Raw genomic sequence first — 23,842 nt, 5'->3', positions numbered from 1 at the left:
CGCAGCTTGGCGCTTTGAATTAGCCTCAGTCAAATGACATGGAATAAAGAAAGTCAGGCTGGCTCCTGCAAGAAGCAGAGCACCTTCAGTTCCGCATGAGCTTCAGAGACTTAGAGAAGGCATTTTGCATTTACTAAGGAGAAAGTAATCTACTAAGTTACTGTAATTAGTTCTTCAAGTTCTAACCTTCATTCACTGTTTTTCACTATATAAATCAGGTATTAACATTTAAATAAAAATAATTCTATTAACTTTGTCATTTTGTATTAGTAGTATTTAACTTCATAAATTAAAACTAGATGAAACAGATTTGATTATCAGTTTAGAAGATAACTTTTATTTTATCTTTATTTTGGAGTGTTATCTTATTGATGAGTTCAATACAGAAATTTCAAGGCAATCATAAATACCATGTAATCATTCTGTATAAAACTGTATGAGAAATAAGTTTTAAAATGAAAATGTACTAACAACGTATTATCTCCATATGCCCATTTAAAAAAATAAATTATAGAATTAACAGGAAATAAAGATTATTCCTTATTCATAGTAGGCCTGACTCCCACACTGGTAATCAGATTGACTGTTAAATAGCTCCTCAAACACTTTTCTTGTACTCAGTGGAAGTACTTATGTAGGCAAATACTGCTGGGCCCTGGTAAAAGTGGGAGATTCAAAGGTTTATTATTAACAATACCCTCCATTGCTCAAACCCTACAAAATGGTTTCAACTGAACAGTCACACCACTAGTCGGAGAAAGGCACACATGTGATAAAGGAGAAGAATGAAAAAGCTTATTGACGTGTTGATACACAGCTGATAAGGAAAACAAAAACCCACTGAAAAAAAAACAACAGTTGAGTTTTAGTTGAAGTCAGAGCAGCATCTGGTCTCTCTTCTCTCCCAGCGACAAGAAGATGTTTGCAACAATGCTGAAGATATTTCCAATTCTAGCCATCCTGACAGGTAAGAATAACAAACTGATTGAAATAGCACTGGAATAAAGGAACTTGTTGAAATGAAGCAGGTGAGCCTGGCTAGCAAACTAGGAGAACATTCAAGATTTATTTTAGGATGGAATGAAAATCGTGGCTATAATGCTATGTCATTTTGTGGAAATCAGCAAGCTGACCACGGATTGGTAAGAGTTTTCTACTCAAGAACAGAATTTTAGCTTTGGTAAATTAACGTTTTGCTCTGAAGCCAGGAAGAGTCAAAGAGCTCTCACATAGACCATTGGGGGCTTTTGAGTGTTTCAAGGTTGGGTTTTCTCACACTTGTTTTTCGTCTCCCCTTGATAATAGCCCTGGGAAATGCTGCCTTGGTTCCATCCCCACCAAAATTTTGGGGGGATACTTAACTTTAAGCAAGTAAATAATCCTCTGGATTTTGCTAAAGTTAAGTGAGGACGTAATACTTTGTGGAATCTAGGAATTCTATGATATATTAAAGATTATATATTATTCATGTTTCAAGGACGCTGCATTGTGCTAAACTATTTTTAATATATACAGAAGCATGCATTTTAAGTCTAATGCTCCATGGAGGTGAACAGCCTCTGTATCCAAAAATAAAATGGAAGATAGTTTCCACACTTTCTTCTCTTGATGGAATTAGTTTGGATGCCATAGAAATATTTTAAATAGTTGCTCCTGATATTCCAATGTTGTCTCTCACACACATCCATAAACCCCACAGATTTTTGCCTTAGAAATTAAGAGCAATTCAGTGTTAGTACTAAAATTTTTCAAAATAGTGTCCTCTGATTTTAATGTTCTGGGTTTAAAACTAGCAGTGTGTCCATAGTGATGGGTGCCACTGACTGGGGGTTTCTGTAGTGGCTATAAGAAGATCAGCAAACTTGAATTTACTTCATGAGCATTAGAAACTGCATGGGAGTTCAGTGAAAGTGGGTGATTCCCAATTAACTGCAATAATGTTCCCTGTGGCAAGGAAGCAGTCTTAGCGTAATATTGATGAGTAAAAGACATCAACTTTTAACAAGTTGATCAACTACTTTTAACAAGTTATGGTCCTCTTCACACCAGCTTTTTTCACTGAGTTACTTCTTACTCAGGCACTTATTTTCATTGAAACCAAAAGGCCTGTATGTATGAAATGAGATTACAAGTCTGAAACTGTAAACAGTGAACTAAATGCGAAGCAAAACTTCTGTGATGAGGGAACAGGCTCTTCAGGTCCAGTTCAGTCAAAAGCTCCATCTTACAGTTAGTGATGGCTTTAAATAGCCTCGTTGGACAATGGAAGTTTGATGGGGTTTGGCTTTATATTTTTACTAGAGTGAAGCCTATTTCAACTAAATGTATTTCTTCAAAATATACAACTTCATGAAAACTAGAATGCTTTGTGGAGTCATTTCTGCTAAAATTAATTTCTTCCGGAAAAGCTTATAACAGCCAGGCTCCGTGGCACTCTTGACTCCAAATCTAGAGAATAATAAATGAAATACGTGGAGCAGATGACTGGAAAATTAAGGTTTTCAGTAGAATGACATTGTGTTGAAAGACTGTAGCTTTAATCCTACGAAGAGCAGGGAATAAATACATCTAAACTTGGAAGTATTATTGTGGCAAGAAACTATCATCTTCTGGCCAACTGTAATTCTTAAAGGCAAGAACAGTGAACTGAGATATCTAAAATAATATTACACAGCTTTTATATTAGATTTCAGTAAGGATTAAGCTACAATGAGCTCAACAGGATAAGCAGGACTTGCAGCCAGCACTGGGAACCCCTTTTTCCCCAAGGCAGGTTTGACACATTTAGGTCAGTCTCCAGCTGTTCCTGTGGGACTGTCTCCACCTATAATGTAACTCTTGCTGCAGTTTAAACCCACCAGTTCTCATCCTAGCCACCACCAACACAGAAAGTAGATTATCCCCTTTTTCCTTGCAGTGAGGTTTTACTAGTGAAGCCATCAAACAAGGAAAACAGACTCCAAAGAGTTCAGACTCTAGGTTCAGATAGGTTTGCATACTGTAACAACTGATAAATCTCCAATATTTACATGGTTAAAAATGTCAAAATAGATTATATTTATTTTTTAAACAATATTTTCTCTCATAGAGCTGATAATTTGAGCAAAATACTCTTTTGTTATTACTGAAGGTTCTGCTTAAACTCTCAAAAGCAGTGCCTGGATATAAGATGCATAGATATCTTGTAACTTGAGAAGATTGAGAAGAACATTTTGTATGGTTTTCCTCTATCATGCATACACGCAATAAGCCCATGTGAAAATTATTATTAATATAACATATGCTTTGCATAGAAAGCTCCGAAAGACTTATGTTTTCCATCACATTCAAAAGAAGTATATTCTCCTTCAGAATCTTTAGACAGTAGCTTTAAAACTAGACTCTGATCTAGCAAAACCCTGAAATTCAGACTTATTTTTCTGACAGCTCTGGCTTTGTTGCCATATGTCACCATTGCTAGTAACTTATATGGAGGACAGAAACAGATAAATACTGTAAGATGGTGCTCGATTGTTTTCACTAATATGGCTGTGTAGCCAGGGCTGATCAGAGCATTATGGGAAAGGGCTCACAAGTTATGTTTTCTTCCTTTCTGCTTTGAGCACAACAGAAAGGGTTGATGAAGTTGTCACAGAATTTCTCACAACCCACACAATAAAAGTGGTTCCAAAAAGCTTAGCTTGAAGTTTCCAATGTAAAAGCATTGGAAAATAACAGCTTCTGCATGTAAGCCCTAAGAAACCTAAACAAAAGCAAAGTAATTAGCAAAAGAAAAGTGGAGAAAGGCTGCTGGGGTCCAGCCTGGGGGAATCCAACAGTGCCACCAAGTTCAAATCAGAACATAAGAATGTAAGAAGAGGCAAGACTGTAGGAGATGGTGATCCACAGTAAAGATCAGACATCTAAGGAATAACTGCAAAAAAAAAAAGGGCAAGAAGGGTGTAAAATAGGGCTAGAGACAGCTGTGAATGAGAGTGCAAGGTGCAGGAGAGCACTGCGAGTGTAGAAGAAAGCTTCCATTTAGCCACAGGCTCTTAGTGAGAAGATAGGTCTGCACAAGTGAGAACAAGTACGTACTTTTTCAGAATATTATTTGTTTTAAGGGCACAGGTATTCTGGGGGATTTATTAGCTTGTTAGCTTTTACCCACTCCCAGCTTGTTATCATTAAAATTTCCACACAAAACCCAAGGGAAACTGTACTGAAAAGGAGAACAACTAGACACGTCCTACAGGTTTCCTCAATAATGCAGGGAGCAAGGCACTCCCGCACGGCTCCCAGGGTCGGCCCGGCTGATCTCTCCTCACCACACTTGCTGCCCACAGGCCCTGTCAGCGGTGTTGTGGTGACCGTCCCTGAGAAGACAGTGAATGTCACTACAGGTGGAAACGCAACCCTCCTCTGTACATACACGAGTCCTGGACTGCTGGGAAATTTCTTTATTCAGTGGAGCTTTTACAGCGCCAAAGAGAGACAACTGCTTACCGTAAGATATTTATTTATTATTCATATGAAGTTATATCTAAAATATCCTTAAGTCCTCAAAGAATCTTGTTATGTTTGATAGTGTTATCCTCACTACAGATCAGGGAGGCAGGTAATGGTGTTCCCACCCTAAAGACAAGGGACTAGGGTGCAATGAAATTTAGGGGCAGATACACAAAGTCATCTAGGCTTCTAGTTCCTATTGGCATGCCTGAACTCCTTTTGAAACTTATGAGAAGGTACGGAAGGGATTCAGATGCTCAAACCACTTACTCCAAATCACATAGGAAGCATGAAGCAGAGCAAAGACCAGGTGTCCAAAAATCACACAAGCGCTCCAGCCCCTGGACCAGCTCCCTTTTCTCTTGTCTGGCAGATATTTCCTGCCATTGTGAAGGCTGTTTTCCTGGTGAGACGCCCTTGCCTATGACAATATGTCCCCCATTTTAGGGTCAAATGAGAGCTCCTTGACTCAGCAGCTCAGTAGGAGGAGCAGTGCACAACAATAGGCTATCGGTGCAAAGTGAGCTGTGAGTATTTTGGCAGGACTCTGTAGAAATTTGTCATAGCAGGAAATCTGCCACAGCAAACTTGCGCTGGTATTTCACGGCATCCCAGGGGTGTCATTGTGATAGCAGAACAATTACAGATCAAAGGCAAGCGCTCCCTGCCCTTCCTGAGACCCCGAGAGGCAGCAGAGCTGAACCGCATCTCCCCCGGGGGTATCATGAGGCTGCATGGTAGGTTGGAGCATCAGCACAGAGGCAGCATCGGGACTGTGAAGGACACCAAGTACTAGACAGTTACGTGCTGTAACCACTGCCTGAGCCTCTCGTGGCTGCAAAGACCTTGCAGAGCAGCCTGGTCTGCCTGGATGGGAGTCAGGGATGGGATGGGTAACTTCTATATGTGCTCACACTGATGCCCAGACTTCAAGAGCTATCCATCAATCGTATCTTCTGGTGGGGAAATGAATCCATGAATCTCACTCCCAGCATAACATGCACAGTATGAGCTCCCATCAGCTCAGTCCTGACAGGTGCTGAGCAATCAGCAACACCTTCCGTTATAAGAAAAAATGCTGATTAGAAGTGTTACTGCATCCTTGAAGATGGCTGATTTTTTTTCCATGCCCTTGTGTCAGGCTTGTGCCTGTTAGACAACCAGTCCATTTTCTCTCCCACTGTTTTTATCCTGTTGCTAATATTTTTTTTTCCTAGAAGTTCAGTCCTCCTGCCTGGTATTACACTTGAGAATCAATGTAAAGAGATCTGACTTAGAAGAGTGTCACAGTTCCACACTGATGATATTCTTGTCATGTTCACCAATTTTGTAATAATATTATGTTAGGAGGTTTGCCATTGCTGATAGAGTTATATCTTCGGTTTGGTTTATCTTTTATATTATTTATAGCAGAATTAATCTGTCTGTAATCTGCAGAATGTACAGTATATAACATACCTGCCATTGAATGGCAATAGCCAGTATGTAAGAAATAATTTAACATAAGACAAAACAGCTCAACCTCCTGTGGCAGAGCCACAGATAAAGACTGTATCAGTGCTAAGTGAGCCCATCCCAAATTCTGACTCTAGCTGAATGCCAGACTGACACCTTGCCTGACTAATTGTATGAATAGTTGTTACTCATTGTTTGCTTTTTTCAAGTCAAAACTGTTGTATTAAATGAAGAATTATTCATGAAAGGGTGGTAGCTGCAGGTTTCCTAAGTGGTATATGGTACAATATATTATAATTTTGATCCAGCATGTTACATCATAAATTTTAATCACTTGTTCAGGTGGGAAGTACAGCACTGAGATAAGACCAAATCTCCAGATTTGGTTAGAATTTCTCTGTTTTACTTGTGTCAAATTTCCCATATTGCAAGACAATAAAGGCATAAATTTTCTGGTCACAAGTAAGAGAAATAAGCAGATTGTAGTTGCAAGTATTTTAGAGGGAGAATCAGGCAGTTTCAAGAGATCCAGGAGGGGAAAACCATTTGTAAACTGTGACCAATGATAAGAAAATACCCCCTGAGGATTATAATCATAAAATACTGTGGGTGGTTCAGAATATGCTCAACAAGATCTAACTGATGCGAGGCTGCCAAATGTCAGGGAAACATTATGGATCAATCTCTTCCGCACTCACTCCCAGCTTCTGCAGCTCCCACTGGAGGCAGTGGGAAAGCCCTGCCTATATGGACTGTAACAAACACTACTGTGAGAAATTGCATCTGGTTTTCTCCCACTCTGAAACCAATTTCATGGTAAATTCACTTTCACACTGTAACACACATGCATTTGTAATGGATGATCTGCATTTTCATTAAATAAAGTCAGTTCAATCTGGAAAGGCCATAGGTTAGTGACTAATCCCGTTCTCCTTCAACATCGAGGTAAAATTTCCCTTGGCTGCCGCGCCAGTTATCGTTGGCTCGCAGGCTGGGCGAGGCTGGGGGACATCCCCCGCGCCTCCGAGCTTGCTCATGTGCCTGGAGCCTGCATGTGTGTGAAAAGCTGCAGGACTGGGGCACTACTCCTCAAAATGCTTTTACCAATCCATTCAGTCCTGTATTACTTGACCCTGTATCCTTTTACCACAAAAGGGCAATCCCTTACCATTTTGAACCTATTCACAATAAAATTAATCGTGTTAATGCAAACACCGGGAAAAAAGGAGTGTGACTGCTTGGGGAAAATACAGTTTAAGAAGTTACACAACACAGCTGAACATTAAATTGGATTTTCAACTTCCCTCTGAACCCACAGCAACACGAGGTTGCTATTTCTGCTTCAGGCTGTGACTTTTCTGAGTTTCAGAAAGGACTGAGTGCCTGAAAGCACGCATGTTTTCCTCCTACAAGTTTAAACAAAAAATAATCTCTCTTTCCATAAACATGGCTTTGCCCTGCTTGCTTTGCACGTAACTGAAGTTTCACATTTGGTTCCAAGTAGGAAATATATGCATGGTAATGGCGGAGATTGCCAGCTTTGGACTTCATTGTGTAGAGAGACGAATAGTAAAATGCAAGTCAAAAATACATTTAATATGCTGGTAAAATGACAAAACCAACTGAATTGAACAGACTGGCACCATACCTCACTGAATACCAGAACAGTAGCTTGCATTTTAAGTGGGATAAAATTATTTCCTTTTATGAGATATTTAGATTCTTCTAAAAAGTCAGTAATAAACAAACAATCAATTCTTTATAACTAGCATATATTTCCCCTGAAAGTTTGTTGAAAATTCTGGCTCCGTTCAAAATTTGCCATTTTTTTTCAGCAACTAAATGGATAACATTTCAAATTCAATTTTTTAAAGCTGAAAATTTCTGCCAAATATTTTCAAGACAGGAGACTTACAGTTTTTCAAAAAAATTGCAGAAAATACATCTTCTTATCCCACCTGCTACAATTTTAAATACTCCTGGCATCTCAGTAAATGTTAGCTATCTTTACGATCCCACTATTCACATGGCTGATATATTCACCATAATAACATTAAGCAGGGGGGATGTTCTCCATAACAACTATGGGGGAAAAAAATCTTGAATCTAATAAATAATGTTTATGTATATATTAGGGATTATGGTCCTTTCTCTCTGCAGTGAAAGCAAATAATAGAGAAAACTCTGTAGAACACTAGAATTATTTAAGGCAAATTTATGTCATTAAGATCCTCTTGGCTTGAAGCATTAATGAATGTGAGCTTTAATTTACTAGATCTTAGGACATAATATATGATAAGCACAGAGGCCACTGGTACCCTTTTTAGTAAGAATGTCAGTATTTTATACTGCCACTTAGGTTACAGATCTTACAGTGTTTTGAGATGCATAAGCTCAGGTACAGTCCTGTCTATAGCGCAAACAATAAGATGAGGATCAGGACGAGTGCCAGTGTTAATGTAATGCCCCTGAGTATCCAGCATCAGATTTTACCTTGCCTCAAGGTGAGGCAGTGCTCTTCATTACTTTGCAGACCTGATGCAGATCTGCCTGCCAGCACTGGCATTATAAAGCTGGCTGGTGCCTCTTGCTGTCTATTCCAATGTTTTCATACTCTGTTCCGCACTGCCCACCTTACACAATGCTGGCGCAGGTGCTCGACAGTTAAAAGTCATGGCAGTTACACCAGAGAGAGGATGAAATACCACAAACAGGCTGTTCACAGGCAGCATGATAAAAAGGGAGGCAGCAAACAGCAGAATGGCAGGTGTTTGCACTGCTGTTTTGAAGACAGTGCAGCTATATATAGTGTGTGAATATAGATCTTTTTACTAATTGGAGCCTAACTCTGCTCTTTTCCTGAGAAGTTTCTCCAGTGGAAGTAATTCCTCTCATTCAAACTAAATAATGTAAATATCAACTCATGGAAAAAAGGATGCCATAAGTATTTTTAACTTTTTCTTCTTGCTATTTACTCCTTAGCAACATGTCTTTTTAATGATAGATTTAATTTTTAAATAATAACTTATAGCCAAGGATCTTGAGACCTTTCCAATACTGAATTATCTCTAGTTTACATACTGACAAACTGAGGCAAAATTCAGCTCACCCAGGGTTACAGAGCACATCACAGCCTGGCCTGATTCATAAGGTAAAGACTCAAGTCCTGCTAAAATCTACATCTGTGCTTCATTTCATGCTCTGAGTCACTCGGCTGGCCTTGGTGTAAAGCACCTAAGTAAATGTTTGAAAGATGGAAGCCTGTTGTTGACTCTGCACAGGCGAGGCTACAGCCTTGCAAAGCTAAATACAACTTCTGAGCCTAACCAGGGCCACACCTTGAGCCTCCAGCCCAGGCCACCCACAGTTAAAAGTAAGTGAAATTATCAGAGACACTGCGTTTCTACCCAAGATATGGGCAGGGCAGAACTCCTGATTGAAATTTTAAATTTACTAGATGAGTAAAGGTCATGAATGACTGTTACTTGTAAGAGAAACTAAATTCTTGATAGACTTCTCATGACAATGTTCTCTAAAAAAAAGAGAGCTTTAAATATTTGCAAACAGTGACATTGACACTGCTTTGGTAAAACTACTGAAGGGCACTTGTGAGGGAAAGAGTGTTAGCAGCATATAACAGCAAGAATATCTTCCATATATTTTATATATTGGCTTTCATCCTGCCAGAGCACTGCATTTTTCTCATATCTGTACTACTGAGAAGGTATCACTTAGTGGATTACTTAGGATCACTTAGTTCCAGCCCACAAGTGAAGATAAGCCTGTGCAAAGCACCTCCTGAAGCAGTACAGGAAAACTTCCTGGAAAGGGCCTCTCTGATACATGAGCATTTCTTTTTGTCTAAAGGTGATTTTTTAAAATTGAGTCTTATCTAGCACTTAGATGACTGAGCAGGCATTTAAAAGAAATAGCTTCATGGAAAGCAGAGGCAACATCTCCAATGCAGTGGAATGGAGATTCTTGTCATGTCACTGTGGTCAGAGTGATTCCCTGGATGTCACTGGGATTACTGTGGGCTGCCTGTGGTTATCTCTGGCACTGGGGTAACAGTCTGCAGAGAAGATAAAACAAACTGACACACTGAGGCAAACAATAGTGAGAACACATGGAAAAGTAGAGACAAGTAGAAAATTATAAAGTTGTAACTGATGTGTTTGGAGCAAACATTAGACTTCAATCTTAGTTTGCCTAACTTCAAGTAAAACGTAGAAATAAGGCTTGAAACATCTTCTGCAAAATCCACTGAACACAAGGCACCCTGTCCCTGTGAACAGCACTGACAGTACTGATGGGGAGCTGTGTAGAGAAGAGGCTCTTTGATTTTGGGGGAACATTTAAAGTCTCATTTAACTCTCAGATCAGCACGTTTTTACCCAAATACAGCATTCCCCGTGTCACGATATTCTGAATATGGATGAAAAGTCAGTCAGTCATTGTCAAAAGATGGTGTATGTGACAGATGCACGGGGAAGATGTAGCTGGAGATACAAGGTAAGAAAAAAATCCCCACAATCTTAAAGGAAAAAAAAAAAGAGCTGAATAGCTTCTGCTAGATTTATGCTACTGTGAGACCTGTAATCATATTCTGGATTAAAATCTTAAAACCAGCATATGACTAAGATAATATAAATCAGATGCATCATAGAGAATTTTTAACTCATCCTATTTTTTATTGTATTTTCCTCTATCAAAAATATTTTGGATGTAGCTGTTGTTTTTTTCCCACAGCTATTCTAGGTGGCCGAACTAGCACCTTCAGGAATATTCTACCCAAAGGGTACCTGAAGGGCATGTCCACATACCAGGAGCAACTGGGCTGAATGTGAGCAAGTCTAGATAGCCCAAATTCGGGGCTACATATTTATACAGCAAAAAAATATAATCATTCTGGATCTCCTTTCTAGAATATAACATTTTGAGATGTGATGGATACAGAGGGACGTTAAACTGCCAGAACTGGTGTCCTCTCAGCTGGCATCTCAATGTCCCAGACATAATCCATTCCAAACTCTCCTTGACTGCAGTGGGATTCCTGTCTCACCGTGAAGTACAGGGTACAACACAATGTAAATTGAGGTCTAATAACTGCTGAAGAGCAGTTACACCAAGTGCACTGAGAAAACATGTTTGTGCTTGATGCACTGTAGAAATTATTCACGAATAGTTCAGCCACAAGCATGATACTGTGAGAACATGAAAGAGCTGCTCCCCCAAAGTATTTTGCACCAGTTAAAGCTGCTGAATGATTAATCCTCTACAGGCTTCTGACTCCATCCCTTTCTTCTTCTAACAATGTGCAACTGTGACAAGACACTTCTAGTGATTATTAACATCCTCAATTACTCATGCAAAAATCCCAATAATGCAGGACATAATATCCCCACTACAGCCTTGCAGATCAGAGTTTTGACAAAAATGTGTGAAAAGAAGCTGTGAATGGAAAAAGGCATTTGGGGCCAGGCTCAGTCACATGACACACGTCAAAGAAAGGAATGCACATGTGAGCATTTGCTTTCTTATCTAGCCCAGTTCAGAATCTGAGCCTTGGGCTTTAATTAACACAGTGTGCAGCATTTGTTCTCTAATTAGATGGTAAGATGCTTAAGGGAGTGATGAACAATTTTTTTCCTTGTTGTTATTTTATAAATTCTGTCTGTACTCAGAATTCGAAGAGAGATCATGATCTCAAGCCAGTAAAGTTGTTAATATCCTCCACTGCATTTATCGGTAAGAAAGTGCCTTTAACGGTTCTTTTTCTAGTAGCTTAAGAAAATGTCAAACCGAAAATGATAAAACAACCCAAGGACGGGGCCCTCTGAATGCCTGAGCCTTACAGCTCTCCAGGCGAAGACTGTGAATCAGATGCTGAATACATCAGCCTAGAGAAATGTCATGGAACAGGATGCTATAGCTTTGCATCTGCTGGTGGGGGAAAGTGAGAAGGAGCTTGGGGGAGGGAAGACAGACACTGGAAAGGAAGTCATATCCTGAAACTGCCCCCTGGTCAGGAAATTAAGACTACTGTGGAGATTAAGCGGGACATTTTAACACATCTTCAAATATATCTCATCTTACAATTTTGATATCCCGATGTACTGGGCACGTACAGCATTGTGATGCAATGACACCATGAGATGGAGAGTGGGAGGAATATTGACCTGGAAATTATGAATGAGTCCATCCAAAGACATTGGAAAGACACATACTTATGCAAAATCTAGTACGTATTTGTCCTGCACGGAGAAGAAAAGAAGCAGATGGAGGCATGTTTCTTCTAATTTACTGTCTGCTTTTTCACACACAACCTCCACCCCCTAAAGAAGATCTTCCTATAGAATTTTTATAAAGAAAACCTGTAGGTGGGTTCCAAACTCTCTGCCAAACATCTGGCAGCCTTTGAAAATCCTCAGCTCAGCATCAGCTTTGCCAACTGCTTCCTCTGAAGGTGAATACTTTCTTCACCATCACACTAGAAGAGAAGCAGCCTTCCCACAAGTCAGACTAAAGAAGAAGAAAAGGACATGTGCTTTCATGTACCAGATGCTTCAGAACTGGGGATACAAATAATCTTGACTCCAGCATCTTGAGCGCATTGAGATTACCGAGATTTTCTTCCAAATGAGTATGATCATTTCCAATTCCCTGTGCTGTTTGTAAGCCAGCTTCCCCAAACAGATACTCGGAAAATTGACTCAACTGCCCTGGAAGTCTATGGGCCCAAATAATTTTCTTGGTTGCATCAGAAACTGTGACTTTGGAAATGCAGATTAACTATACCACTGCCTGAGAAAGCCGAGAAGGATGGCTGCTGACCTTAGTGCCTTTAGGCACTGCCTGGCCCACAGGTTGAATAACAAACTAAGCTGCAACTCTTTCTAAGGTCAGGGAGACATTTTCTGGGCAATTTAGCTGCTTTGCAGAGACTGGTGCTTTCAGATTGTGGAGTTATTAGGGACAACATTTTTCAGAGTGATATTTTTTGATTAGTCATCCCAGGCAGCTGCTCCCATGAAATGTGAAAAGGCACCATTATATAAAAACATGCATGAGCAAACTAGTCGGTAAGGAGAAGCAGCGACTATTACTGCATCATCAACATTGCTTCTACACTGGTAAATCATGGGCTTCACTAGAGATGCTCACGACTTGCTTGGGGATGTGAAAAGCTTATTTTTTCAGGAGAAGCACAACAGATTTATTTCATATTTTTTTACATTCAGTATGTTGCACTTTAAATATATTTATCACATCAAATTAAAAAGCCTTCCAGGAAAAGTCTACCATTGACTAAATTTACAATTTTCCCAAACAGACATTTTAGGGACATTTTAGGTAAAATGGAGAGAAATGCCAACGAGATGTGTGTCTGTAGGAAGGAACATTAACTGTCAGTTGCCCAAAAATAAAAAGTCTTCTTTATCTTTAACAGAAAACAAGTTTTTTACTTTTGAAATGGAACAGAAACATTTTTGCAAAGGTTTTCATTTCAGCTTTTTGGAAGGCACAAATACGAGCTTTGCAAGGACACCATGAAACTACTTTGAACAAGAGTTTAAAATACCCCTTTTGAGTGTATTGTTTAAAATAGTCTATGAATTCTCAGCCAATTAACTGAAACGTATTCCTCTTAAATGAAATTTCCTGTGTACACAATCCAATCATACCTCTGGGAGAAGATATACACTCAGTAATTAATCACAACATTACTCAGCCTTTTTGGTGCTTACCACCTTCCTTCAGGCAATGAACTCCAGAGCTGGTGAGATAAGCATCATACAGGAGCAGAAGAACAGAGAACAGGCAGGAGCCTGCAGAGGAACCAAATGCATTTCCCTGAGATGTTCCACTGCCTTTATGTTCATAGTTGAAAAAAACAACCCAGAAAGATTCCTTTTAAATCCATGAAGAGAACAAATATTCTCTGCTGTGTTGACAGTTGCCTCAGATTTAACCGTGTACACAAAATGTTTCCTCTGCGTGCATTCACACAGGAAGAGAGAACACAGGGGATTAATTTTTCAGTGTATTGTATGAGGGCTTAGATACAAAACTCACCCTGACTTCAGATCAAATACACTGAGGAGCGTTTGCTCCTCTATAATGTTTACTGCCATGCCCTGACTGCATTTAAGACTCGCTGTAGTGCCAGTCCTGTTTCCCAGGAACGTGTGCTATAGCTAAGCTAGCACCCAGCAGGCAGCTTCTGCTACTGTTGACTCTCACGTAAATCCCAGATCACTCTGAGGTAGACTAAGTAGAATTTAGCCCCTCTATTCAGTAATCAGGCCATTTAGTAGGATATAACGGGCCTGCCTCTCATCTCATGCTTCTGCATGTCATGCATTACTTCATTTAAGTCATGGGACAACTTAATTTCACATTAGTGTGAAGAGCTGATGGAAGCTCTTTCCCTACCCCACTCAAACAGATGCAGTTGATCAAGTGGAGATGCAAATCCTGCCCATCACTGCTGACACCTATATAGGAACGTCAGCTTCAGAGGAGCCTGAAGTCAGAAGTCACAGTTCTTGTAACTTTGAACTCTTGTAAGAAACACTGGGTGACACTCTGCTGTTGCTCGTACTTGGATAAGTGTAGAATGAGACAAGTGTGGCCAGCATGGTTTTGTAATTACAGGTAGATCCGTTTTTTGATGAGAGATTTGCTTAAACCAAACTCCCTATTTTGAACACTCTCTTTCCTTGGGGAATACAAGGGTGTGCATCCAGACTCTAGTTTTGCAATAGAGGTCTAGCTCTAGACATTTGCAGAGCATAAAATCAGTTGTAAAACAGATGGCATTGGATGCAAACAATGGAAATTGGAGAGTCTGTCCAGCTGTTCAGCAGACTTTCTAACCTAGTCTGCTGCTGTGCTAAAACTGGACCTCTTATGCTTCCGCACTACAACACCAGTTTTTCCACATGTTGGCAATGCAGTGGTGTAGCTTTGGAGTTCAGAGCCCTGCATCAATTGTACCTGGTGTTTGTAATCCTGGGGCAGGGAAAGATAAAGGCAAAATTGCACTTGAGATGAGGCCAAGCTGCAGTACCCGGGCTGCTGGTGCTGTGCAGTCTGAGTTTTGACCTTCATTCCAAAGCCTTATCATTGCATAAACCAGCTGTGCTCTGACAGTTTTGGGGTGTAACTTGCCTTAAGCTAATAAAGGCTTTCAGATAACATTGCTTAAAGACTTCAGTCAACACCGTATCAGGGTGGATAAATAGAATTAAGAATAAATATTCTTAATTCAAAATGCAATCAGTCGATCTGCAAAGTAAAGCAAATTTTACTTCTTGCCTAGGGATCTGCAGTGTCCCTAAAGGCAGGGAACTTTGACCAAAAGGAAATTTTGATACTAGTCAAATGTGAATGACATTTCACAAGAGTCTGTGAAGCTTTTTCCTACAAGCATTTTCCAGCTATTCCTATTAAAAAACATGCTATTAGTCCAACTTCAATAAATACACTTACAGTGATGATTCTGGAATACTGTCAGTAGGAATGATATTAGATCTATTTGGGTCCCAACCTGTAATTCTATATGGTTACCTATCACCAATTCAAAAAAATGACTGAGTATGGTAAATGGTTCACTTTACCTAGACAATGGAGTTTGTGCATGTAGACACTGGGGAACATGCTGCCTATCCCAAATACTGTCACTTTTACACACCACTATCATTAACAACCGAGAAAAAATAATTAACGTTCCATAGTTTTCCACATTAGCTTTGTTCCTTCAGATCTTGGTTTCACAGCACAGCTAGACTGGACAGAGCATGTGTACTCCTTGAGAACTCTTGTATTTACCCCAGACCAGATAAGATACCGCACTTCCTAAACTGACTCTCAAGACCCAAGCCTCAGACTATCAACCAGGCTCCACAATGAGCACAATTCTACCTCTCCTTTCAGTGAACAGAAAACAGGTTTGGGCTTATAAACTTATGAGGCCAATTCTACTCCCACAGTGCTGTTAAGTACAATTGATGCTCCTGAAGTCAGAGAAATTGGTCAATGTTTAACAGCAAATTTATATTTGGGAGAAAATGTTGCATTTCTTAGAGACATTTATCCTTCCTATGTCTATAATTCTGCAAAACTATTTTACTATTTAGTAAAAGGGGAACTTCTTGATGCCAGAGAGGTGCCCCTCCAAGCACCGAAGCAAACAGGTATTCTTGACTTCTACCTATGGTATAAACTCAAAAAACCAAGATACTCCACGACACTGTCTCTGACCCTGATGACACAAACAAGGAGAACAACATGGTTGCTCTAGTTGCACGTGTGAAGATTCTGCTGCTGTTCTCATACTGCATTTTTATTGCTACCATATTTACTGCCAACAGATCAGGCGCCTTGTTCGATTAGATCTATGCCTTCTGGATTCATTTCAGTTTTTGGTTTGCTAGCTTCTGTATTTGGAAAGCTCTGCAGCCATTCACTTTTTGCAATGACAGGTCCATTCTCGTTACAATCTTCTACTGAGCTACTTATTAATTATATCACAAATTATCAGTGCTTCAATTAGTACCTCTACTCATTGTCAAGACTTGGCATTTTTTCACAGAATTGTCATATGATGGTCAAAGGTCTCGCCTTTGTTTTTGCAAATGTATCAGTCTGTGACTGCAGTATCCACAAAGAACTAGGTACCGTCCATTTACACAATTAAAAAATCCCATTTCTGAAAAGCTCGTCTTTTATGAACGACTAGAAATATATATTCAAATGTACCATGTTTTCATCTCTGCTTTCTTGGGGGAGGGGGCAAGAAAGGGGGTGACATTTCTTGGCTTAATCACAAATCAACTACATTCCAATTATGAGTACCAAACAAGGAGGCAGGAAGTTCTCATTATTAAACTAACAACTGATTCTTTATCACAGATCTATTATTATACAGGAGGCCAGTCTTACTCCTATGGAGAATTTAAGAACAGGATAACAGCTGCAACAGGTCCAGGAAATGCATCAATAACAATCTCCGACATGCGGCCCTCAGATACTGGTTCCTACACCTGTGAAGTTTTCAGCCCAGAGGCTGACGTTGGACAGAGTCAAAAATCTGTGATTGTCCGTGTGCTGGGTAAGCGTCTTTCCTCTCTATTGCTGTATTGTAGTTTTCTTCCCTTATTATGAAACACTGAATTCATGGCTCAAAATGCGTAGGACCAGAGGGAAGAACAGAACTGTGATAAACAAGGCCCATGATGCAGAGAAAGGGCTCACTGATGCACTTGCACAGATTTTTCCAAGGGCTCTGGAGGCAGGTAGAGCCTGGGGTGCCCTCTAGCTTCCAGACAAAGCAGACCTGATAGCACTCCCCAGCTACCTTTGCCTGACCCACAGTAAAACCTAATTTTCCCATGAGTGGCCTTCAGATTCACTCCACTCTCAAAAAGCTACCTAATGTACGCAGGTCAGCTGGTAGCTGGAATTACCCAACCTCTCTACATTTTTCATGTTGGAAAATGAAGTGATACTAACGCTGATTAAAATAAAAACCCCTTTAAGCTGGGAGTGACTTCTCTCTGAAGCCATCAAATCCAGCCCCAGCAAAGACCAAAATTTTACTTATTTTACCTAATGTTGGTCACGGTGACTTGTGTAAATCCAGGGAGAGGCAGCAGTATAGCCCAAGGGTTCTGGCTCACTCCCATTCCCAGAAACTCTAGAAACTTATTATGTGTTGGATAGAAGTAGTACAAAGTCTATTTTGGATGGAAGAAAGCAATAGTTCAACCACAAACCAGCAGGACAGAAAAGATGAAAAGCAGTGGAATGAGCTATTTTACTTCCTAATAAGATAAAAGTTTGTACTAACCCCATCTAATCATTGCTTTTATATTGAGAATTCATACCTGGTAAGAGTGACAAATAAAAGTCACATGAGAATGTGATTCCAGTATCATTTGCCTATCTGCCAGGGATAAGAAAAAAACCATGTAAACTCAATCCCTGAAAAGCTAAAGTACTACTGTTAATTCTCATCTAAAATTCCCCCAACAAATAGTAAATCTTGGAGCAGTCGAGTAAGAGATTGTACTTTTCACATGAAAACCAAGAAAGGTTGTTCATTTATGCACACAAAATTGATCTGTGTTCATTTTTGGTACTCTAAAAAAACACAACAGAGTATCTATAGGTGGGAAATGAAAAATAATAGGTGTAAGTGAAGACAGAATCTTCTCCTGTGTACAAAGTGAGAAAATGCTATCAAGGTATACTTTTTAACAGAACTGCAGTTAATTAATGCCTTACACAACTGCAACATAGTGAAGAATCAGGCCTTGACCCTCTCTCTTTATGTGGAAAACCTCTTGCTGTGTCCCTAAAGAAAATGATGCTGCTATGTGGCAGAATGGTATATGACAAATAGTGATTGGCTGATTATAATTAAAGCAATTGATAGTCTTCATCTTGATACCTCCATAATAATATGTAGCATGCAAACGGCAGAAAATACAATAAAACTGCATCCTACGCCATGTACATATATTTAATATTACTCAAATCTTTATGGGAGAGCCTTTGGTCAGATCCATGAACAAGACTCTGCTCTCAGGTGGAAATGTGTAGATGGGATTCAAATCTTTACTTATAGCAGCACAGTACCAGGATTCGAGGTGGCAGCCCTGGGTATGTACTCACTATGTGTCTGTTCTCCTCGCTATTTTACAGTCAAACCATCAAAACCCTTCTGCAAAATAGAAGGAACACCTGAAAAAGGCCATCTGATCTACCTCTTATGCAAATGTGAAGAAGGATTGCCTCGCCCTACCTACCACTGGTACAAAGTAGATGAGAATACCCTCAGGCCTGTGACTGAACAACTTAGTACGTAACTATGGGACTATCATACCGTGTTCAAAATTTGGAATTCCATAGTACCAGACATTATTTGGAATTCCATAGTACCAGCCATTTCAAACACTGTGTATCATGTAGGGTAGTTAAAACTTATCCTGCTGTTCTGATGGTCAATGGCACAAAGTTGTATTTTTACTTATTCAAATCAACTGATAGCTGTCACAAACACAGGATGCTTTTCCTATTTTATTTTTTTTTTTTTAGTATAAATAGTGTGGCATGTTAAAATCTTGCCTATGCCATTATTTTAAATTGTTAAAATGGAAGAAATGTTTATGACTTTTCATCTCCCTTCCCTGGGAATTCTGACTTAACTTAGAGTAAGTTAAGTCAATTTGTCATCCAGGTGCTAAGACCTCCATCCTGAAAATCTTCAGTACCTGTTACATTTTCATTTGTGAAGTTACACTGACAATAGTATCATGTGGGTAAAACATCACAGACAGACTGATCGGTACAGAGTAGGGGCCTGCTTTTCATGTTCTGATATACTCCTGCAGAATCCACTGCAGTAATTTTCAAGGAAAGCAAATGTTTTTGATTTAAAGACAATTAAAAAACCCCAAATGAATGAATAATAGGAGAACCCTGTGTTTCTAACCTCTTAATAGCTATCAGTATGACTAACCAAAGAAAACTGTTTGCCTCTACAGTATACGAACAGTAATCTGTACCTGCTCTCTGTCACAGATCCAAACACTGGCATTCTTTACATCAGCAATCTCACCACCTTTGAAACTGGGTATTACCGGTGCATAGCCAGCAACATCCTGGGGAACAGTACCTGTGAGCTTGACCTAACTGCAAAGCGTAAGTTTAATGCATGAAGGTAATCACGTATTTGATGTATGACATGTACATTTTTTAGGAAAATGACAGCTGTAACAACTTTAAAGCATAGTCTTTTTTGAAATAAGAACAGAACGGGCTTTGGAGAGCTCCAGAGTTCTTATCCAGGCCTGCCCAGAATTTACACTGACCTAGACAAATCATTTAACATCCCCAGCTTCATTTCGCACTGGGAGCAGGAGCTGAACCTGGCCCTGAGTGCAGAGCCTTTACTGAGAACTGACAGACATGGAGTTTAGAGCAATTTCTTCCAGCCAACAGTCCCACTGAGGTCCCCCCACCCTAGAATTTACAATCATTACTGAAATGTGGTACTTTAAGGACTGGGGCACTGTAGATGTGGCCACTAGCTAAAAATACTGCAGTCATGGAAAAATACCTTAACCTGACTGCCCTCAAGCAGTGATGAACCTTATCCTGACTGTTGTCAAGCAGTGGTCAACCACATCTGCATGCAGATTTTTCATGTAACCAGTAACATTTAACAAGAGCCAAGCATATTGTGCACAACCAGCCACAAGAGATGTCCATGAAATGGTCACTCAATTACTCAGCGGTCTATAAGATGAAGAGCTAGAACCTCTACTGAAGTGGAAACAGAAGGTTCTGGGGGCTCACAAATGATCAGAGCATACATCTTACATCTTAGCTGAAAGACAGAGACAAAGGCAACCTGAATTTCAGAATTTGTTTGCAAGGTCTGAAGAGCAAAGGCTTTCAACTACTTCCAGTGTTAACAGCCCAGTGTTTCCTTTAGCCAGGCACAGAGTTGGGTTTGCTGGGGTAGGGAGCTAACCAACAAGAAAGCAGGCAGCAAAAGTCACAAAAACATGGTTCTCTCTTTCCTAGAGAATCTTTGGCCTCCCTTCTGGAAATACAGCTGTCAGTCAGTTTTTAGGTCTTCAAATCTAATACTGTCTTTCTGCTAAAGGCTCCTCCACTAAATTTCCATGGGATTTTGCTATAATAATACTTTTTAAAAAGTCAGATAATCTTCTCTTTCCTTCCAGATTCAGACAGTGGTATTGTTGCTGGAGCATTAATTGGAGCAATTCTGGCAGCTGCTATAATTTCTGTTATCGTCTGGATCTTAACCAAGAAGGCAAAGAATAAGAAGTCATCAAGTAACGAGATGCAGTAAGCGTTTGTTTGCTTCATTTTAAAACAATTATTTCTGTAAAGCACTGCTGATAATTCAGAACTAAAGTAAAGCGTAATTACTCCAAATATTTTTTGAAGGGTAAGTAATACAGGTTTTGAGAAAACTTCCAGTGAGAATATTTGCTTTTGTATGACTTTTATGTTGTTGCTCTTGTAACAGAAGTTGCTGTTACCCTCTTCCCTATGTTTATAGGCAGCTACCACTTAGCAGTACCTAAAATACTAAAGTAAATGTTTTTTGAAGAACACAACTAGAAGTGGCAAGTTGGAAAAACAGTTTTTAATATTTAAAGTTAATGGTGACTGTTAATGGCAGATGGAGGAAGTAAAAAAAGAAATAGCAGCTAAGGGTTGCCACAGCAAATTTACTGCGATTATACGTTACTGGAGTTAAACACAGGGCTCAGTTCAGTGACATTTGAAATTACAGGACACTCACTTGGGATACTCTGAGGCATTTCAAATGGCAGGAGGCACAAGGTTTAGGCAACAAAGTGGAGCCCAGCATGTCCACTCTGATCCTGCTCTGGAAATGTCTTTTTCCCCTGTGCTTTGCTAAATCTTCAGAATCGGGATAAAGTCATATGCTACACAGACTGTATTTAGCCCTACAATGTTAAATGCTAAATGCATATATGCAGCTTAGGCCAGAAAAAAAATATTAGGTCATCCAGACACTTCCCTGTAGCACAGGTCTAAGACTTTGTGAGTTGGAATTTTGCTAATCCAGACCAGTGGCCTGTCACTCATGCATCTAATTTCTGCTTTGAACTGATGTAGCATTAACAACTAATTTTGTGCTCAGATCTTAATAAATCTTACAACATGGAATTAATCCATTAGCATCTGATATTTTTTACATGTGACAGTGCCTAAATATTAGGAGTTGATTTATTATTGTTTTGATAAGATAAATGGAATTCATACCTGTTACTAAAGATATTTTTCTAGATTTCAGCCTTTTCGTAGCTCTTTTCTGACTGCACTCTATCTTTTATGCACTTGAATGGGACATCATATCTGCATGGAATTTCTCAGAAAGCTCACACCAAGCAGTGTGTTTTGCTACCCCTTCTCAGGCACCGTTTGCCAGCACTCAGTTTCCCCTTCTGTTCCTGGCCTGCCATTTAAGCACAATAAATCCACTTAATTCTAATGGGACCACTTAAACCAGTGATGCAGATCAGTCTTACTCTCTAACAGTCTGTCAATCTTTCTGTCTTAGCAGCAGTGATGTTGTAGCCTTTTCAGGTGCTCCTGAATCAGTCATAGTAATATGCGGGTTACTGTTTAGACAACAAAACTGCAAAGACTTATTCTTTTGGAAGAATCTAGCATAGGTGGCCTTTCAACATGTGAAATCACAGTCCTCATCCTGTCTTTCTGCAGAGAAATGGCCCAGAAACAGCCCAATACAGAGTATGTTCAGGTACCTAATGAAGACAACATGCCTGCGACCACAGTTCCATCAAGCAATGCGACAAATGAATACCCTAGCGTTGATGAAACGACAGCCACTGGAACACCTGAAAATGATGAGAAGCAGGAAGTGGAAAAAGAAGAAATAGCCTAGAGTTTTAATACAGTTTCCCTTGTCAGCTTTGGACCCCTTTACACAAAAATTGTTGTCATTGTAGAAGCATGACTAAAACTTAAATGAGCATTTGTATTGTGAACCACTGGGCTGGGGATTGAAAAGGGTCTGTTACACATGCACTTTGTGAATAGCTGAAGATTTGGCCTTTAAAGTTAACTAAATTTCATTTATTATCTAGTTATAATTGTACCTAAATATAAGTATAAAAATACTATCATCCACATTTATCCAATCTATTTTGCAAAACAAATTAGGAAATGGGCTGAAACATTTGACAAAGGGCTTTTTTGGTCAACTATCAGTGATGCTGCATGTATCCATACAGTTCTGAACTACAGCAGTCTTCTCCAGAAACAGCATTGGCCAGCCTCATGTTTCCTGTGTACCAAGAACAATCACCATGGCCAACACACTGCAGTGTTTAAAGAATCTGATTTTGCACATCAGAAGTAAAAAGAAGTTTCATCAATGTCAACAGAATGCAGAAACAGATGTTAAGACCTGGAGCAATGAAACCTTGTATGTCTGAATTCCACTTAAAGCTAAAAAAAGAAAAAACAGATCCTGGAAACTTTTACCCTGTTGCTGCCTGTCATGGAATACATTTTGTTAACAGTGACCTTCTTGGCTTTAAAGTTCCTAAGGCACCAGCATTCCAGAGTTGTGTGTTTCAGCAGTTTTGGTTTTCAGTTTAATGAAACTAGCATTCAGGTACTCTGTTCAGACATTGATTGACTGGTTTCCAGACAATGGGAGTTGGAAATCTAAATCCTTTACAAGGCTTGTTATAATAGGCACACAGAGTATCAGATTCCTCATGACATGCAGATACAATTGCTTTCAAAACTTAGAAGTGAACACTGCCTATTATACAACACACTAGCTTAGATTGCTTCCTCTGCCTGAGATGATTTAAATCTATTTCCAGGTAACTGCCCTACCCATTAAGCAACAAACTCATGCTACTTTTCTTCTTGCCTCCTCAGCCCAGTGTAACTTTGTTTTCTACAGGTGGAAGCATCAGAAGGAAAGCTAATTATTGCATGCACATCAATACCCAACAGCTGAATAATGAGGACCCTCTTGGAAGGAGAAAAGGGAATTGAACCATATACACTTTGATCACTAGACACCTCTTCTCTCTGGGCCTTGTTTCTAAGGTTAAGCAAACTCAGGTTTTGAAAAGGGCAAAGATTCCTATGTTCAGAAGAGCTCAAGGACCACAGGGCTCAGGTGAATGCAGACACACAGCCTCAGCAGCTCCCTTCTGAACTACGTGAGGCAGATACTGACACAAGGAGACACTGGTTTCAGTCCCATGCATTGGAGAAAACTGTATCTGGCTCAGGAATCCAGAACTTTTTGGCACTTAAGTCTTTTATAGGATCTAAT

General features: G+C 39.7%; 2 protein-coding genes across 2 annotated transcripts in view; one reads left to right on the top strand and one right to left on the bottom strand.

Annotated features, from left to right (window-relative positions):
- Nucleotides 1–23,842, bottom strand: part of PSMD10 (proteasome 26S subunit, non-ATPase 10) — a 60,891-nt gene that overhangs the window by 30,682 nt on the left and 6,367 nt on the right. The gene's annotated exons all lie outside the window — the stretch shown is intronic.
- On the top strand, nucleotides 887–22,783 carry VSIG1 (V-set and immunoglobulin domain containing 1). The gene is made up of 7 exons (XM_009963670.3): nucleotides 887–967; nucleotides 4,326–4,486; nucleotides 16,861–17,059; nucleotides 18,655–18,810; nucleotides 19,534–19,653; nucleotides 20,703–20,829; nucleotides 22,243–22,783. Exons 1-7 carry the CDS (start codon nucleotides 919–921, stop codon nucleotides 22,424–22,426), a joined length of 996 nt encoding a protein of 331 aa, XP_009961972.2. The 5' UTR covers nucleotides 887–918; the 3' UTR covers nucleotides 22,427–22,783.

This window comes from Tyto alba, unplaced genomic scaffold (assembly GCF_018691265.1).
Source record: "Tyto alba isolate M040663 unplaced genomic scaffold, T.alba_DEE_v4.0 Super-Scaffold_5, whole genome shotgun sequence".
Classification (NCBI taxonomy): Eukaryota; Metazoa; Chordata; class Aves; order Strigiformes; family Tytonidae; genus Tyto; species Tyto alba.
This window is presented reverse-complemented; position numbering and strand designations above follow the sequence as displayed.